At 36.5% G+C, this 20,299-nt stretch overlaps 1 protein-coding gene across 3 annotated transcripts; it reads right to left on the reverse strand.

Annotated features, from left to right (window-relative positions):
• Positions 1-1,852: 1,852 nt before the first annotated feature.
• Positions 1,853-16,389, reverse strand: LOC129258305 (autophagy protein 5-like). Of its 3 annotated transcripts, none has more exons than XM_064098643.1 (9): positions 16,282-16,389; positions 11,722-11,856; positions 10,375-10,502; positions 9,613-9,691; positions 8,792-8,891; positions 7,899-7,961; positions 7,158-7,249; positions 6,466-6,577; positions 1,853-5,545 (listed from the first exon to the last, which is right to left on the reverse strand). In XM_064098643.1, exons 2-9 carry the CDS (start codon positions 11,827-11,829, stop codon positions 5,403-5,405), a joined length of 825 nt encoding a protein of 274 aa, XP_063954713.1. In that variant the 5' UTR covers positions 11,830-11,856; positions 16,282-16,389; the 3' UTR covers positions 1,853-5,402. The 3 variants fall into 3 exon arrangements, with proteins under 3 accessions (XP_063954713.1, XP_063954714.1, XP_063954715.1); XM_064098644.1 differs by having other exon boundaries at positions 16,276-16,389; XM_064098645.1 differs by having other exon boundaries at positions 16,247-16,335.
• Positions 16,390-20,299: the final 3,910 nt, after the last annotated feature.

Raw genomic sequence — 20,299 nt, forward strand, 5'->3', positions numbered from 1 at the left:
CGTTGTTGAGACGTACATATAGATATTGAACCTGGAATGTAATTATTAAGGAACTAAAAGATCAGAGCTAATTGTAATTATATTTCCACTCTGCTTTTGTAATCACCTTTTGACATATTCAACGAACTTCGTCTTTGATTGTCATGTTTTCAGACACATTATGGGTTATAATGACAATCATTCTTTAATTTGAAATTATACAATGTTGGGTGAACCACAATTAACATTTTATATTTTTCATTTTATCTTTTTTGTTGCGTTTTACGTTTTTGAAGATTTAGAACAAAGAAAAGGCCCTGTAAATCTACTCTCAGTCTATAGTCATGTCAATTTTGTACATATGTCCAAGACATTAATGTATATTTGAACCTTACATATTTGGTACATAAGCCTTTATATACTGGGACAAGAGGAGGCGCCAGAGAAGGGGCAAGACGACTAATTTTATTATTCTCAATTAAATTATGCTACATTTACCCCTCTTCCGGCCTCTCTATCACACCCCTTCCCACTTATATCTATATCACCCTTTCCCACTTATCTTTCTGTCACATGCTTTCCCATCTCTCTCTCTGTCACACCCCTTCCCTCTTATCTCTCTGTCAGACCCATACCCACTTATCTCACTGTAATACATTCTTCCCTCCCATTTGTCTCTCTGTCACACTCATTCCAACTTATCTCTGTCACACCCTTTCCCATTTATGTCATGTTCACACCCCTTCACATTTCTCTCTGTCACACCCTTTCCTACTTATCTCTCTGTCACAACCTTTCCCACTTCCGGCTCTCTTTTATACCCCTTCCTTCTGTCACACACTTTCCCACTTATCTCTGTCATACCCACTCCAACTTATCTCTGTCACACCCTTTCCCATCTCTCTCTCTCTCTCTGTCACACCCTTTCTCACTTATCTCCATGTCACCCTTTCCCTCTTATCTCTCTGTCACACCCCTTCCCACTTCTTTTACATCCCTTCCCACTTCTGTCACACCCCTTCCCACTTCTCTCACACCCCTTCCCACATATCTCTCTGTCACATCCATACCCACTTATCTCTCTGTCACATCCATACCCACTTATCTCTCTGTCACACCCCTTCCCACTTGTCTCTCTGTCACACCCCTTCCCACTTATCTCTCTGTCACACCCCTTCCTACTTATCTCTCTGTCACATCCATACCCACTTATTTCACTGTCACACCCCTTCCCACTTATCTCTCTGTCACACCCCTTCCCACTTATCTCTCTGTCACACCGGCCCCTTCCCACTTATCTCTCTGTCACATCCCTTCCCACTTATCTCTCTGTCACTCCCCTTCCCATTTATATATCTGTCACTCCCTTTTCCACTTATCTCACTGCCACACCCCTTCCCACTTATCTCTCTGTCATTCCCCTTCCCACTTGTCTCTCTGTCACTCCCCTTCCCACTTATCTCTCTGTCACACCCATTCTCACCATCTCCCCCTCTCTGCTACACCCCTCCCCTCTCTCACACATCCCTTCTCTCCACACACCCCTTCCCTCTGTCACACCCCTTCACACTTCTGTCACACCACTTCTCTCACACACCCCTTCAAACTTATCCATCACACACCTCCCACCCTCATTCACACACACATACCCACTTATCCCCCCTTTCCACATCTTTCCCTGTCACACCCCTTCCAACTTATAACCCCCTTCTTGTCCCTTGCTCCGACCTCTCTCCATTTCTCTCCACCTTCTCTCCCCACCCTTACCCCCTTTCCTTTACAAATTCCATTTACATCCCCCTGTTCTCGCAACATGCATGGCATTCTTCCCTCAAAAACAGAACGCAGAAAGTATGAGAAGCACAAACCATCATAATTGCAACCAGGTCATATAATTTTCCACTTTGCTCCAGCTTCATATAATAACTTTCATAATATAAAATTGTTTAATACACATTAATAGTTTTATGCAAAAATATATATACACGATTTTGTCCAACAAAGTCCTACTTCGCACAGAAAGTGACATTTGAAGTTCGATTCACATTGTATCTAAACTGTGATCGTATCCTGCAGAGTTGTATCTCCATGATCATACTTTGAGAACAGCAAGTAAACCAGCACCATCCTCAAGTGCAAGATATATAAGTGATGTATCAGTGAACCAGTTTACTAAACATCCTTTCAACCTAGTAGTAATCAAAGTTAATTGGATGAAAATTGGCTAAGAGATCATTTGAGTGAAGGCACATCATATGAGATATGATATATTCTGCAAAAAAGTCAAATCAGCAACTCCATTTTGCATGTTTCTTAACTTTTTGTACATTTGTACATTGTGCAATGTAAACATACATGTTATTAAGAAGGAATATTCGAGTATTGTTTCATAGCTGACACGACGTTTGCTCCAGCGATATTTGCTCTGGTCTTCATATCTCAGAGGATATACAGTAGGTTTAGAGTTAGGATTGTAACAGAGTGTTTGGTTCAGAATGATGTCAAGATGAGGATCAGGGTTTATTTAGTTTTGGAGGTTAGGTTTTATGTTTGGCTTAACACACAGATTTTCCATTGGAGCAATTGTCGCCCGAGCAAATGTCATGGGACCGTTTTATGTGGTAGAGGTCAAGCAGGTATGCAATAATACATACCTGACCTAGCAACATATGTTGTATACAACGTATATTGTAGTGACTGGATACATAATAAGCAGGTTACTATAAACATAACATCTTGCTTGAAGACCTTGGTCTCAATTCTCAAACATCACAAAAATGGCATGTTGCATGTAATTTTGTTTAATACCACAATCAAAGGTTCTTTATGTTTGTGTCTTATATATTTATCTACAATAAGTACTTCTTGCTTCTTTTCCCTTTGCATTTTTTTTTACAGTGAACTGAAAAACCATAGTATTCACCATGGTACATACATATCAAGAAAAAAAAATTGTTTCTGGGACAAGTAACCAACTTTTTTCGACAAGTTGTGCAATCGAACGACTTTCCTTGATTTTGATTGGCTGAGGCACTGTTACTATGGTAACTGTCGAATAAACATCCTACAAGTCCTTTCATGAAATGCACCCCTGATGCCAGGAAAAGCACCTACATCGCATCATCTTTTAAAAACTTCTGACACAGGTGGGCTCTTTGTAATGATTTAATAATAACAATAGGCATTTATATAGCGCCATCTATCTATAAATATTCTATTCCGAGGCGCGTTGTTATTATTATTATTACCCCGGCTTTAGCTCGAGCTGCCTTTCAGCGCTCATGCATTCAAGGAATTAATCCTGCCGGGTACCCATTCACCTCACCTGGGTTGAGTGCAGCACAATGTGGATAAATTTCTTGCTGAAGGAAATTACGCCATGGCTGGGATTCGAACCCACGACCCTCTGTTTCAAAGTCAGGAGACTTATCCACTGGGCCACAACGCTCCACATTTTATATGGTGGTTCATCAAATAACGTTTTCTTTTAAAGTGGGTTTTGTTTCCTGGCTTTAGCTCTTGTCTGCCCTTCAAGAAGGGTTGCCCAAGTCACATCAGAATTCACCCCCCCCCCCCCTCCCCTCCCCCTTTAGATATTTCAGATATACCACCGAGCACAAATGACTGATGGAACATTTTCTCATATATCAAATCAAGGAGATATATATATATACTTCAATTGTTTTATTTGATAAAAAAACCATTGCACTGTTAAAATCTACATCTTATTACAATATGTGTTATATATATATATATATATCCCTTGCAATTCCCGATGGAGAAGGTGAATATACGTCCAATGCTACTGCTCCTAAATACCATTTTCAAAGAGTGCACATAGATAAATGTGTGGGTTTTTCGAACAACGCTAATGCAAGAATTCCCCTGAAGTTTAGTCAAAGATAATGAAAACTTGAATAATAATATGAAGTACAAGGGTGATAAGAGAAGGAGGAATAAAGGAAAAAGAAAATTAAGTACACGATATCCATAGTACATTCATTCAATCTGACATCTGGGCCCAGTTTCACAAACAAACCTTGTAATCAAATGGGATATTTCTATGACAAATTTCCAAAGAAACAATCAAGTTGCACAATTTCAGTGCCTATAGAAATAGCTTATAACTTACAGTTGATAAGAACTCACGACACACATTGCTGGTCAATTTTGCGTATAAATTATGATGCTTACTTGTCCAGCCATGCCAATTGAGTTGGTTGTACTTTGGACAAAGGAGGGTACATATTTGGAGAACATAGTTACCACTTTGGTCTTTTTTTCAGTCATTTTTGGTACAGAATGGTATAAGTACATATCATGGGAAAACTTCAGGAAGTATTGGCTCAGTTGGTAGAGCGTCCGTCTCACAACCGGGAGATCAGGAGTTCAAACCCCGGCCACGTCAGACCAAAAAGATGTTAAAAGATGGGAGTTGCTGCTACCCGTTGGGCAAAATGAATTTTCAGAATATTTCTATTCTCAGATTTCTATTTCGAACAATTAAATGTGGATTTTCATTTTCATTTTTATGAATGGGGCATTTGAGTTCACATCTGGGATACACTGGTAGGCCAAAAAGGTGAAGCCTGTCTCAGCTAAAGAGATGTTCATTGTGGCATTAAAGATGGGTGAAAATAAGCTTAACAGGGTGCTGTCTAGATTTAATCTATGCAGTTTTGAATGTGAACATGGCATTGGGAGCTTCAAATCAATTAATAAACTTAGGTGCAATCTGGACCAAACCATCAAAGTCTGTGAATGTGACAGTAGCCTCTCGAGTATTTTTTCAACAAGTTTATCAGTGAGTGATCCAGTCTTGACCTGTTTACTCCATGAGTGTGAAGGTAGCATCTGAAGTCTTTGCTGAACAAGTTAAAGTGGGTGAAGTCCAATGCATCAGGAGTCTGTTGAACGAGCTAAAGTGGGTGCGGTCAAGACTTGACCATATGGCCTGTAAATGTGAACTAAGCATCATTAAATCTTTGTTGATCAAGTTAATATAGTCCATAGCATCATAAGTATCTGTTGCATGAGCTTCTATACTGGTGCATTCCATATTTGACGTGTTGTTAAGTCTTAGAATGTAAAAGAAGCATCACGAGTCTGTATTGAGTTGTGAGAGGAGTGCACATAGACACGTGAGAATGACACAGGTAGAATGTGTGTATAAACTAATGACTGTCTCTTCGAGTCTCTATCTCCCACACAGCCAGAAATTGTGAACGCAACAATGTCCACGGTAATCTGATTTTCCCAACCTATCAGCTTGCCAGTGTGAACACCACAAAGTTTAATGTCCAAATTTATCTCTGTGACTCTCCCTTCTACTCAAATTGCCAGTGTAAACACAGCAATGTTCAATGTCATCAGGAATCTCTGTGAGTCTCCCTACCACTCAGCTTGCTGGTATGAACGCAGCATCAGAGTTCATTGCTTGGTTGCGCAGGAAAGATGCACATGTGAAGGAAGTTATCCGGGTAGCTGAGGTGTTCACTAAGCCATTGAACGGGCGTATCCCGTGGAGTCTCGATACCGTGGATCAATACCTTGTGGTCTTTGCTATCTGTGAAATAGGAAATAGACCAAACTTTAGTGTTTTTTTCTCTGTTTATTTCAATAGACCAATTTGTCAAGTGAGGTATTTAGACTAAATGCAACTATAAATGCGATTTTTTCACGGTCACATAAATGTCTTACAAAGGATGAAACTATTCAAATAATTGTTTGCTTCAAAAATTATCAAACCTGCTCAGAGGTTTAGAAGCCTTCTCTGTCATTTACCTGCTCAGAGGTTTAGAAGCCTTCTCTGTCATTTACTCACAAAATATCTTAAATTTTTTAGGTATTCTATCGAACATTTTCGCTCAGGTTTTGCACATGTTGGAAAATAAAATGAGACTGTTTTTTGGAAATGCTATTTTTTTTACATACGCGTCCTTTGCAAATCGTTTCCATGCCCTATGGAGACTACACTACACTACTACTGTAACTATATATACTTCTACTATTAAGTTGGTTGCAATATCTGCTTTCTTGAATAAAAGTGTATTGCATAACATTTCTGTTATAAAAGTGGATTGCACTAAGCTTTATATTTCATCCTTACATGTGCATAATTCAATCAATCGTAACTATGGAAATCCATCAGTGTCATAACTTTTTCTACAGGTAATTTGCACAATGTCCTTTTTAAGCAAAGAGAAGCACAATGAATATTTAAGAAAACAATGCATGAATATACATCATAGCTAGAAAATATTTGAACAAACATGCATATTACATGTTGACGTTGCTGGCCGTCCATAGTTGCGATTGATGCGATTGATCAGATCAATCGCAACTCTTTGTAAGACGGGGCCCAGAAAATTTGCAATTAATAGCAAGACTTATGATTGAGTTTTGACATAAATTTGACTGGAAATTGATGGCAAGTTTCTTGCAACACCCCATGCGATTGACGATAGGCTCAGTGATAATACCCACCTGGATTTGCAAAGATGTTTGGCATGGTTTCTTTGAGTAGAGCACGCAACGTCCTGGGTTCCCCTTCATCATTGACCGGTTTGAATAATCTCTGAATATGCAGCTTGTCACTCTGCCATAGAGAAAGAAATGTTACATAGAAAAAAATATTTTTTCTAGAAAGATATAGAAGTTACTTAAATGCTATGGGCAGAATTCTACAGACTAGGCCCTAAGTTGCTTATGAACAAAACTAGAACTTTGCAACACTCGCTGCTGACAGAAAAGTGCATGAATGATATCCAGACTCAAAAAACAGCTTGTTTTCTATCATGATTCAACTTTGAGGTTCAAGATTTATATGAACACATCCATGTTGTCTAACCTTATTATGGAGGGGAAGGGTTCACTTTATCAAAACGTTCTCATAAACAAAAATGGTCGACCATGCAGGTGGAATAGGTCAACATATTTTACTTTCAATATATATATTTTTTTCCAATTTGTCTAATAATATTTTTACATGCATATGTTGCAGAAATTTTTTACTCTTTGGGGTATTTCTTTTGGAGGGGGGTGAGATTTGTATGAATCCCTAGAATGAATCCCCTAGTAACTGCCTGGTACTTGAGTATATTGCTTTTATAAAAAAATAAGAAAATATAGATATTGGTGCAGTTTTGTCACACAAACACATCATCACAGCTTCTTACCTGATATATTCTAAATGGAATGTATTTGAATGGATCGTTGTTCAGCCTCTCCATCAATCGTCTGTTCGTCGTCCAAAACTGATCAAATTTGTCTGGAAAAAGGACCATAGAATGAATGGAAGAACAAATTCGATCAAATTAGTATGGAAGTAAGAAATCAATGCTAACCAATATGCTCGTCTGAATGGTGTAAAGTTGATTAGGCCTCTTTATATTTGTATATTGGTGCTTTACGAATCTTGAATTGTACTGGAGCTATTTTACAAACTGGCACGAAAACTCCACTCACAATCCAGAATAAGTTTCTGAGATAATTGATTTTAATACTTAGCTCCCTTGAAATACCATACTCATTAAAATATGGTACTCTCACTGAATCATCTTGAAAGTCTCCATGAGATAAGAAAATATATTCTTCTATTGTGTAATTTGTACTTAATTTATACCTGTTCATAAAATCACTCATTTGCATGTATCAAACTTAAAATTTTCATGAAAAAAACCCTCTTCACATGCCAGTTTGTAACAACCAAAAAATATAGACATCCAAATAATAAAAAAAGAAAACAAGCAATAAGAGAAGGAAAAAAAAGTGCAGATGAAATGAAAGAGAAAAACACAAGCAAAAGGGGAAAGAAAGAAGGGAAAGAAAGATAGTAAGGAGGAAGGAAGAAAAGACGGAAGGAAATAAAAGGAAGGAAGGACAGATATCATACAAGCCTCATATTTTATTAAACTTACCACTTTGTAGCCCAGTCCAAAGTTGTTTGTGATCTTTTTGCTGCAGATTGTTCATTACTTGACCTAGCTCCACCAAAACAAAAATGAATTTTAACTATATACAGTCTGAATTACTATTCTAAATCATCGCATGAATCAAATAATATAGAAATATTGAATTCATGAATTCGTTAATTGATCTAATTTAGCTTGCTTGCCATTTTTTCTTTGACATACGCATTCTTAATCCAATTCAATAAAATTCAAATCATTAAATTTTTTTAATTTAAGTACAAAAAACCCAAAAAAAAGGAAATCTACACATTTATGTAATGCCAGGTTTAATCTTCCTGATTCCATATTGAAGGCAAAGATAATGTACCACATTCATTGAAATTAATCTCTTACATTCAAGCAATTTTTTTCTTTCTTTTCTTCTTCTACTCATGCTACAGTATATTGTTCCCCTCTTATTACTTTAATTATGTACACCTTTTTTCTGCAGAAGTACTTTTTTTGAAGAAAAAAAAAGAATTTTATTGCAACTGGCATTTCATAAAGTATGGTAGGGAGAGAAAATAACCATAGACATAAAGAAACCCTGGACAGAGCTTGCTGTATGCTGCCGCACACACAACCGTGAAGCTACAGGATAAGTACTCCATGACACAATAAACAGTATATGGGACCATACCAACATGAAAGAAACAAATTGAATACACACAGGCAAGACAGAACAAAGTGTGAAAATCTGTGTGTGCTTGAATTTTTGGAGTACTCTTCAGTGTTTCTGGTGGCCACCAAAGGGTGCCTTTTAGCGCTATCCATTTTTAAAAATAATATTTATATCAATGGAATTAACATACTCAATGCTACAAAAAAGTAACCCAATTTTTGTTTTTAATGGGACATACCTCTGTGTTTTAGGACATCTGCTTCCTTGACGCTAGACATATACAGGGCTTCTATCACCTCTTTACTCTTACAATGAAGTATTTCATCCTCCGGGAAATTCTGTTGAATGATAAGCAGAGATGTGAGGAAATCTTATATGAAAATTTAAAAAATGTATAAATCAATTAAATTCATTTATTCAATATTTTTTATTAAAAGCATACAAATGTAACTATATATGTACACATAAAAAAGATATTATACAAATAACAAGCCTCTATCTTTGTTCTGCAAGGAATGATTAATGCCTTTATCAACCTTCTATGGTGGTTCCAAATGTACAAATCAGCACAAATTTCAGAAGAAAAAGCAAAGTATGATGGGCATCAGTTAAATAAGTTGTCACTAACATTTTGATCTGCTCGATTTCCCTTTCGAATATCAGAGCATATTGCACAATAGGCTGAAATCTGACAAATTCCCATAAGAATAGGCTTATGCTTAAATTTAATGTGGAATGTCATGCCATATTGTATGGTCCAGTAAATAATGATCATAATTAAAAGCCTTTGAAGGTAACAAAAATTAGGTTGGATGGCTTTTGTTCATGGGATATCAAACATGTTCAATTTGTAACAACCGATATAGCACTTGTCTTGTTTCATGCAATATTCCTAAAACTTGTGGAATATTTCTGGTATCCCATCCTCACCTATCCAATATAACATCATTTACAATTATTACTTTCATTGATAGCAAGCTAAACAGTTCAATATTAACTTGCAGTCTTTTCATATTTGCAACATTTTATCAAATATTTCAAACTTAACTTTACAAATACCTTAAAATGGACAGTTATTCTCCATGGCAAAGGCTTGTCGTGCATGTGCAGATCAAACAGTACTCCAACTGGATAATGCCTGCAAAATCATTGATACAAATACAAAGGTTATTCATTTACAGGATTTTTAAAGTTGATACAAAATGTGATATTTTCTATTAAAAAAAAAAATGTTGCTGTCAAAAGGCAGAGGGGCAGACCATCGTAAAAATGCAACATATTTTCAATTCCCTTTGTTTTTGTATTCCTTTAGCAAGAAATAAAATAAACTAAATAATTAAACATCAAATCTAAACTAAAATTTTCAATATAATGCCAATTTTTTATCGAGTAAAAGTGATTCCGAAGGATAGCAGTGATTGCCCTTTCTTTCAAATTGATTTTCTTTTTCTTTGTAAAAGAGAAAGAGATATTTACTGGCTGATAATAATGCTCATGTGGTCTCATCCTTCATTCTTTATTGCTTTTTTAACATACAATCAACTGTTAAGTTAAATAATTGTAAATATTGATAGTGTCTCTTCATGTAACAGGGCCCCTGTTTTTAGCACGTTCAAAACTTTTCTGCTTGCAAATCAGATTTGCATGCACTCCTATGGCCAACTGCACGCGGGCTACTATCAATGCAGGCAACCTGCAGGTAGCAAAATTAGTTACCTGCAAATCACACACAAGGCTTGCATGGAATGATGTGACAGGGCCTTTGGTTTGAATTTTACCAGCAAATAAAGGGAAGCACTCCTCCACTATTTCCTTACTTACCATTTGAGTGCCTGTCCGTTTGACTCGAACCAGACTTCATCCTGCTCATCGATTGCTGTAAACTTCTTGAAATGCTTCTCAATTTTCTCAGCTATGAGTGTGATATATGTCAGTCTAGACACCATGAGCTGCAATAAATAGAAAATATTACAATCTTGAATTTTAGGGCTGAGTCAAAACGTTAAACTGCTGTTCAACACCCACTACAAAAACATTACCATTTTGCCGTTTTGTAAACACGGACAGAAAACAAAATGACCCAAAGGTTGCAGACAATTTACAATTCAAATCTTGTATGTCCAAGAATGGACATCTATTGTCCATATTCTGTTCAAAGTTTTTTTTTGGGGGGGTAGGTTTTTTCCCCATGCTGATTACAAAATCAGTTAAGCATTTCTCAAAATAAAATTTTGTGACTTGAGCCTGATTAAAATATTAAGTTTAAATCTCATCATCAGATTTGAATTGTAAAATAAACTAACTATCTCAAAGTGATTGTACATGTAAGATGCTGGTTATAATGCAAATTGAAAGTCTATGAAAATCATTGGGGAAGCAAGTGATGCTATGGTCCACCGATTTTGGTGCAAAGTCGCTTAGAAAGACGTGCCCGGCGTTATTCACTTGATGAAGCCAACAGTGGTTGGTTAAACGTTGCGACTACTGAAAATTGTAAGTTTGTACTTTACAATTTTCACCAACCCCCCCCCAAAAAAAAATCATAATATCATATTCTGCAAGATTTTGGAATATCCAATATGATCATCTGAAATTGTCTCAGTTCTGCTTTAGAGTCAAGGGCTTTCAAACAGAATACAGTACTGTACATAATATGGTCACACAAATAAAAAAAAATTTGGGCTAAAATGGTTACTTGTAGGCCAGGGCTTTCTCTAATACAAGAAAATACGGTGGGGCTAAACTACTCCTCAGGCATTTGTAAGTGTTAATTTTGTAGGCATGGTCTCTGTGTGTCCCATGCCACAGTGCTCTCGGTGTAAGTCAAACTTTGATCCTTTATTGCTAAGATAGTAAATGACATCATTTTTTTTTTATTGAGTCATATTAATTGGAATTTCCTGCCCGAGTCAATTGTAATTGCAACTAGCCTGAATCGGTTAAAATCAGGACATGAAAACTTCTGACACAACCATCCTTTAAAAGTAAAAGACCTTACACAAGATTAGAAAATCAATGAAGGGCACATAATATTGCTTTGTCTCTCAATCCTAGAGTAAAAGTTCAATTTCATTTCTGACTTCATGTTTTGATGATTATACACAAGTAATACCCCTTTATTCCATCAGAATACAATTTTACTGCTTTAAAGAAATAATTCATCCTCACCACACAAGGCTCAGGATTTTCCGTTGATGATTCATCCTCAGCTAAAACAAAGGTAACCGGAATACGGCCTTCCCAAATCTCTCTCAATATTTCACGATCATCTGCCATCCTGCCTGGTTGATTTCTTACAAAAGTCTACAAGAGAATTGAAATAAGCAAAATAGTGACTTGTTTCCAATTACTATTGTACACAACCCCGAAAAATTGACATTTTTTTAAACCAGAATGGCGAGTATGGTTTTAGACCAGGCAAGTTTCAGAACACAGCTCAATGAGAACAGCCAGCAGAAACTGACTGGTTGGAGCCCTATTTGGCATTCATGTTAAGTTTGCATGCCCCCCAGGCCACGCATGTGTACAGCAATACATTTGACTGAACCCCCCCCCCCCTCCCCCCGTGGGCTAATTAGCCTAGCCTGTTTTAATCTTCTGATATTTTCATTTCAGTGTTCACCCACAATCATTGTAATAATTCCACATCAACAACGACCGTGACTAAGTTTAGTAGAATGTTAATTGTGTTATGTTGGTTGTTCCGAGAACTCTGTTGGCTAGCTCCACTGCACTCACCAAATACAGAGACTGAAGTTTACTTCTAGCTTGATCTGGACAGGGACTCAATGGCCATATGTTTAGTTTGGATAAAACAGGGAAGTGAAGTTGCGCGACAGCCGAAGTGACTGTTTTTTCTCCTTTTAAGTTTATAATTCCCCTTTTTGTGCATTTCAGGCCAAAACGGAATAATAATCTTTATTTTGGTACAGTTCTTTTTAAATATTTTTAAGAAATAAAGACGAAAATCGATGAGCCCCGTCGGGGGGATTTTGCATTGTCGATCAAGCCCCTAACTAGGGCAGCTGCAAGAAAGTTAGACCAAAAGCTTCGGTCTCCGTTATGTTGGTTGTTCAGCTGAACTCCGTTGGCTTCACTCACCAAATACAGAGACCGAAGTTCTAGCGCGATCTGTACATGTCATGTGGCATGTCATCATGGTCATTGCGACATTGATTCGGACGAGCGCCGACGAATTTCGCTTTTCGTGTCCACAACATAGGCCTACTGTAACCATAGACCTATTACGAACCAACGTCAACGATGACCGAGTGAAAATGATCGGGGAGCTGCTGGCCACGCTCCGGCTGACAGAGACCTAACCCAGGGAGCTCCGGCCCGCGCAGTTCTTTTTAAATATTTTTAAGAAATAAAGACAAAAATCGATGAGCCCCGTCGGGGGATTTTGCATTGTCGATCAAGCCCCTAACTAGGGCAGCTGCAAGAAAGTTAGACCAAAAGCTTCGGTCTCCGTTATGTTGGTTGTTCAGCTGAACTCCGTTGGCTTCACTCACCAAATACAGAGACCGAAGTTCTAGTGCGATCTGTACAGGGTACTCAATGGCCATATGTTTATGTGTATTAAGTTCGGATAAAACAGGGCAGTGAAGTTGCGCGACAGCCGAGGTAAGTCACTGTTTTTGTTCCTTTTAACTTGATTTTCCCCGTTTTTTGGCAATTAATGCCAAGAGGGAATATTAATTTGCATTTCGGTCGCGTTAATTTTCAAAAGTTTGATTCATTAAAGACAAAAATTGAAGAGCCCCGACGGGGGGATTTTGCATTGTAAGTCCCCTAATGGTGGCTGCACGATAGCGAGCCGTCTGTGTATGAGTAGGCACTTCAGGTGAAAATTAGGAAAGGCTGTTCCAGCATATTTGATGGGCTCACAATGAGGCTCAATATCTACGATTCACAAAACTGTTTGAATTTTCAAATTCCGATATCTAGAAGTCGAGTTATTGTCATCTTTGTGATGAAAAAACAGGCCTTTTTGTGGACAAAAGAAGATTGCGAAATCTTATTATTCTCTTTGTTTTGGGCATGGCACATTTATAATACATAGCTTATGGGGAATTGTACAAGCTTTTTATTTAAATCTTAAAGTACTCAGATTGATTTGACATATTGGCATATGATTTCTTTGGTTCAAGGGCAACTACCCCTGGACGATAACCGCCCACCCCCCACCCTCGGACAATAATTCCCCTCCCCCCACCCCCCACCCACCCTGGACAATTACCCCCCCCCCCCCCCCCCCCCGGACAACTACACTGTACCCCTATCCAAAAATCTACACCTAACCTAACCCTATTTCGGGGGTAATTGCCCTGTGGTAGGTTTGTGCACAGGGTAAACATGACTTGATATTGATTTTCTTTGCTTGAACATTAGAAATTAAGTTTACAATGAATATAATTTGTAATCAAAGAAAGAGAATTAAAATAATAATCTTAGGATTTCTAGAAAAAAATAAAAACAGATTGATTTCAATTGTCTATTATCTCATTATTGTCTTGTTATTATGGTCTCAATAAAATTGTTGATATTATTATTGTCTCATCATGGTTTCATTATTGTCCCAATTAGTATTATAATTATAATAATTATTATTATGATAATTATTTTTGTTTCATTAATATTATTTTCTAAATAATTATTACAATTATAATTACTATCATAGTAATTATTGTTATAATTATTTCATAATAATAATTATTATTGAAATAATAATTATTATTGTCTCAATAATTATAAGGCCTATAATTATAATTATGATTATTTTTATGATTATAATAATAATCACTGACGACTTATCAATATTACTGTCTCAGTAATTATTACAAGTACAATTACTTTCATTATAATTGTTATCATAATTATTTTATAATTATTATTATTGTAATAATAGTTATTTGTCTCAATAATTATAAGGCCTTTAATTATAATTATGATTATTTTTATAATCATAATAATTTTTATAATAATAATTATTGATGACCTTTCAATATTACTGTCTCAGTAATTATTACAATTATAATTACTTTCATTATAATTGTTATCATTATAATTATTTTATAATAATTAGTATTATTGTAATAATAGTTATTATTGTCTCATTAATACTAGAATTGATGTCTCAATAATTATTACAATTATAATTATTATCATTATAATTATAATTGTTATCATTATAATCATAATAATTATTGTCTCAATGTTTATTGTCTCATATTATTAATGTCTCATCATCACTGTTAATTGCCTCATTAATGTCTTCTCTTACTTTTTCATATCTTCAAATTAATAATTAACACCATAACAAAGGTCCATAAATCAGATATCAAATTCATGAAACACATCTCATGTATGTAAACCTATTTCTAAATTAAATTCATGCAAGGAGCTTTCTGTGCCATTCAAAAATACGACTTTCATTAACAATACCATATTCTAGACATTCAGACGCATTCCAACAAAAAATCACATATCAAACAAAATTCTTGAAGTTTACTTGCAGTTTTGCTCTTTATACTTATTTCACACGAATTCTACAAAATTATTTTCAAAATAACAATTTGAATTTCATAATTAACAGAGCTCAAATCGTAATTAAAAAAAATATACAACGGCTGAAACATACTGTGTCTGAATACCAAGACTAATCTCAGGCCCAACGCAGTGGGGATGACGTCACTCACAGCTGTTCGTATACGCTCAAAACAACCCTGCTCGATCGGCCGAGTCAGATTCACAAACACCTCATGACACTCAAAACTGAAGCTCATATTCGCAAACTCTCTACGGACCAAATTTGATTAGAATTTCACAAAATGTTCTCAAATATACAATTTTATTACTGACCGAGTTTACAAGGGATCCGATGATTACAAGAAGGTGATTTCAAGCAAAGAAAAATAAATACCTGAATATTAGGTCCTTCCCTCGCATAAAGGTAAGTTAGACTCCGTCTTGTATATTTCCGATGTTTACCGAAGATGTACGAAGCAACCGCGGGAATTTTTGACCAATCAAAATCAGCGGAATAAAGGAAGAAACTGACTCTGTCTTTTCGAGCAATGCCGAATGCAACTCCAGCGCTCGGCCAAAGTGCCGAGCGGAGCGAACTGTGTGTGTTAGATAGGCGCTCGCCATTCACTGCAATGCAAAAATCTACTTCTAGCGCTGTGTCCGCGCGATCGCCCGCCCGACTGAAGTGCCTAGTATATATGAGGAGAAATTTAAAAAATAAAAAAATGTTAAAAAACTCCTCGAAACAGACGGCTGCCAGCTGTCTAATTGCGACATTGATTCGGATGAGCGCCGACGAATTTCGCTTTTCGTGTCCACAACATAGGCCTACTGTAACCATAGACCTATTACGAACCAACGTCAACGATGACCGAGTGAAAATGATCGGGGAGCTGCTGGCCACGCTCCGGCCGACAGAGACCTAACCCAGGGAGCTCCGGCCCGCGCAGCGGGCCGGAGCTCCCTGGGTTAACAGAGACCCAGAGTTGCGGTCCCACTCGAGCTGCCACTTTGCCAGCAATAATATTTTTCGCTAAAAAAAACCTGCGGCTGCGCTGCAGCTGCTGCACGGAGTTTCAGAGAAAAGTTACTACCAGGTTTAAGTTCATATGAATTATTTCGTAAATAGCGAAGTGATTGATAGTTTAAAATAGTAACTCACATTTATTTATGAACATTTAATCAACATACCCGTACCTTTCGTTTTCTTTCCCGATGATCATGATCGATCCTGTGAAAATTTCGAAACACATCGTCCTAATAGCATATCGGCTGTTTGCATGCTCAGCTCACCAATTCGTTTATGACACTCTGCAAAGTTCAGTACCGAACTATCATTGCCTATAGCTCGATCGTTTCACTATATAGCATAAAACAAAATATCTGAAGAAAAAAAAACATATAAAAAAATAGTAAGACACGCAGCTATTTCTTAAGATCCATATTTCAGAAATTGCCACAAAATTTGGTTATTTCTGCACCATAATTTATTGTCTTCTTCTATATAGCTACTCCTCCTCCTCAGCCTCCTCTCACTTTAAAAACGCTGTTTAAAATTGTTTGCACGTTGTTTAAGCCCGTCACTCTAACAACTACTGTTTAAACCTTTTAAACAAATGTTTAGACTTTTTAAACAAGTTGTTTAAAAAGTTTAAACAATTACAAAACAGTTTAAACAACCTGTTGTTATAGAGACAGGCTTAAACAACGTGCTATTTCGTCCTTATTCTTCTTCTCCTTCTTCTTCTACTTCTCCTGTTTCCTCTTTTTCTTCTTCTCCTTTGTGTCTTTCTTCTCAGGGGTGGATCCAGTTGCCAATATGACGGGGGAGGGGCCGCTGGGAAAAAAAATTTCCCCGATAGGACGAACATGGCTGATTTTTTTTTATTGGGGAGGTCATAACTTTTCAGCATGCTCTATTTTTATGTTACTCTAGCTGCAAGCATATTATCATCAAACCTATAAAATAAACTAAAATGCAAGCGCGAAGCGCGAGCTTAACTTTGTTCACGTAACTTTATTTATACCTGAAAATCAGTGAACATCATGTTCTGAGCAGTTTGTAACTGAACAATTAAGATCTTAATACAATAGTTAATGCAAGCGAGAGTATTACTGGCCTGCAGTGACTCATGTATTATTATCTCACCAATCAAAATATAATAATGCAAATTTGTGATACCTGATTCCTGATAATAGACATTTTATGTACTTTCTGTAACCAGGAACAGAGGGGTATCTAACATGACTGATGCGCCGCGATTAGCGCGTGCTGCATGGAAATTTTGAAACTTTAATTCGACTTGAAATAGTTGATTTAAGCAAGTTTTTTAATATTAAGAAGAAGTATATGCAAGCACGAATAATTAGACCTAAAGACAAGACATAACTTTACCCTTTGCAATTATGAACATGATGGGTATCGCTACAAGAAATTTCAAAATGACGAAAAAATAGACAAAAATCACGAAAATGGTGGGATAACTCAGTCCGATTTGTCCTCGATTCGACATGTAGTCCTTTATAATCATCAAGTTCAAGCTCAAGTTTATTTAATTAAAACCAAAAACATCACATCATAATCAAAATAGATATACATATAAGTTGAGTACATAAACACACATCAATTAGATTATAGCATATAGACGAACTTGGTTTTAAAAGGACCCCTTTAAAAGCAAAGCTTGTGAGTGGGGCCCTGGAATACTTATGATTATTAACATAGAATATACCGGAGTATATACTAATCTATAAAATACAAAAAGAGAGAGAAAAAATATATAATAAGGTTAAGATGCTAAAATAGAATGTAAAACTATTACAAACACAACTACACACACCCACACCCACACCCATACACAACCACCGTCATCCACCCACATAAATGAGTATAGGTCATCAACATATCAACTTAAAATACATATTGAAGGAAAATAATCATAATCAGTCAAGAAAGCAAGTTTTGGATAATCTTTTGAATATGAAAAGAGTTTTACAATTTTTTTTTTATATCAACAGGTAAACTGTTCCACTCATTAATGTAGGATATTATGAAAGGAGGTCAGAGTGACCTTTGTTCTCGCAAATGGCTGACGAATAAGATCCATTTTACGTGTATTATAATTGTGTATTTGTGAATTCTGAAGAAATAATTTTTCAAGGTATATATTCCGAGGCATTGATCATGTTGATTGTAGTTTGAACATGACCAATTCACAATTGAATGACACAAATTTACTTAGTGGTAGCATTTTCAGACGAAGAAATAATGAAGTACTTGAATGTCTATAATGATAATTTTTTATAAGTCGTTTTGCCCTTTTCTGCAATACCCTCAATTTATCAAGATAAGACTTGAAAGTGTTTCCCCAGGCAACATTACAATATGTCAAGTAAGGTATATATAGAACAATACTATTGTATATTGCAGCATCATTTCAGGTAAAATTGATTTTAACCTAATAACACCTACACTGCGAGACACCTTTGTGCAGACAGCATCTAGATGATTTTTCCAGGATAGGTGCTCATCGATATATAACCCAAGAAACAAAATATTTGCATTGGGTTCAACATCATGATCCCCTATATGAAGACAAGTTATGCTCTGGAAACGTTTTACCCTTAGAGCGGAAAATTATATGCACTTGGTCTTTTAAATATTCAACAATATTTTATTACAACAAAACCCGATGCACACAGCTTCTTAATTTCTTGATTTGCAATTAAGTAACAAATTTTCTACTGACTTATCAGCTAGCATAGAGGGCGCTGCACCGCGGGGGCCACTAGTGTCCCTGTATACAGGGACACTAGGGGCCACGGGCTTTTTGTTTTTCTCGTCATTTTTGGTTTATTTTCACTATGATTGTTTGTCAAATGTATTCATTATGCCATTTATTGTATTCATGTTTGTAACGTTATGCCCGAAAGCAAATTTTGTGTATTCTTATGCATGACAATAAATTATCTTGAATCTTGAAGCATCAGACTACTAGTATATCATCAGCAAACAGGGAGTATATGAGAATAAGCCTGGTGAATGTATCATATCGAAAACTTGTATGCAGTGTACCGGACATGTAAAAACATAGCAGACGACGTTTGCAGACCTCGCGATCATCGTATGACTAGTGGTGCGGAATGTTCCATTGCGGCTTTATGGGGGAAATAGCATTACAGAGGGATAAAATGTATACACAGATAATGTTTCAGCACGCTTCCCCTTGATTCGCAATATTTTGAGTCAAATTTTATGAATTATCGTTGTTTGAACATTTAAACATCATTATAAAATGAAAGAAATAAGCAAAACTTAATTTTCAGACTTAGCTATATGCAGTGGTAAGCTAGGATGCACCCCTCGTATACATAATGGACCCGTCACGAGTATAGGTTTGCTCTTCGGACATCACTATCACAAAGAAAATCTCCTCTGATTTGATGATAAAAGTGCCCTATTTCCTTATTAACCAATCTCCATGGTTCTTTCATGAGTATTTGCCTTACAATGTGCCCTTTATTGTAATCTGGGCGGAAATTCATGATACCACCACCCACCGATGTGACGACGGATATAATCCACCTGGGTACTATAAAAATGTCCCCCAAACCCATTATCCCAATACATATTCCTGACTATGGATGGTTTCTAGTGATTTTAATGTAATAAAGTGCCATATTTCCCACCAATTGAATGTAAAAAAAATTATGGTCATCTGATAGAAGAAGTTGTTACCATTCATTTCAGGGGGGCGGAAATTCTATCTGAATCAACGCTTGTCCTTGATACACATTTGTTTGTGAAAAAAGGGTATAATGCAAGGGAATTCTGCGTGTTATAAGGGTGCGTGCGTGCAGCGAGGACCTTCTGTCCGCTAGTTTTCCATATGTATATCGTAGTAGGCCTATAGATCAGAAACAACATGAACAGAACCCTGAGGTACACCATACTTAATGGTTTGGATCGAGATCTATCTATCACAACAAAAAGGCCTGTCACACAAATAGCTTCGGAACCATAAGAATGCTACACCACGAATTCCATAATGTCCAACTTTCATATAGGCCTTGTGTGGATGTAGCACTAGTATACGGCCTAAAATCCACAAAGTGCATGTACATCACCATAAATTATGCAACTTTGACTTATAATATTCAATATCGCACAGACCAGAAGCTTGTTATTATTATTTTTAGCTCTAAAAATTTGCCC

The sequence above is a fragment of the Lytechinus pictus genome, chromosome 4, assembly GCF_037042905.1.
Source record: "Lytechinus pictus isolate F3 Inbred chromosome 4, Lp3.0, whole genome shotgun sequence".
Classification (NCBI taxonomy): Eukaryota; Metazoa; Echinodermata; class Echinoidea; order Temnopleuroida; family Toxopneustidae; genus Lytechinus; species Lytechinus pictus.

What these genes read in the sequence shown, in the direction of transcription:
- LOC129258305 (XM_064098643.1), bottom strand. Translation starts at nt 11,829, where the DNA reads ATGGCAGATGATCGTGAAATATTGAGAGAGATTTGGGAAGGCCGTATT. An exon ending in AAAATCCTGAGCCTTGTGTG is followed by an intron (nt 10,503 to 11,721) that starts GTGAGGATGAAT and finishes TATTTATTGCAG; the next exon opens with CTCATGGTGTCTAGACTGAC. An exon ending in AAACATCTTTGCAAATCCAG is followed by an intron (nt 5,546 to 6,465) that starts GTGGGTATTATC and finishes CCTATTTCACAG; the next exon opens with ATAGCAAAGACCACAAGGTA.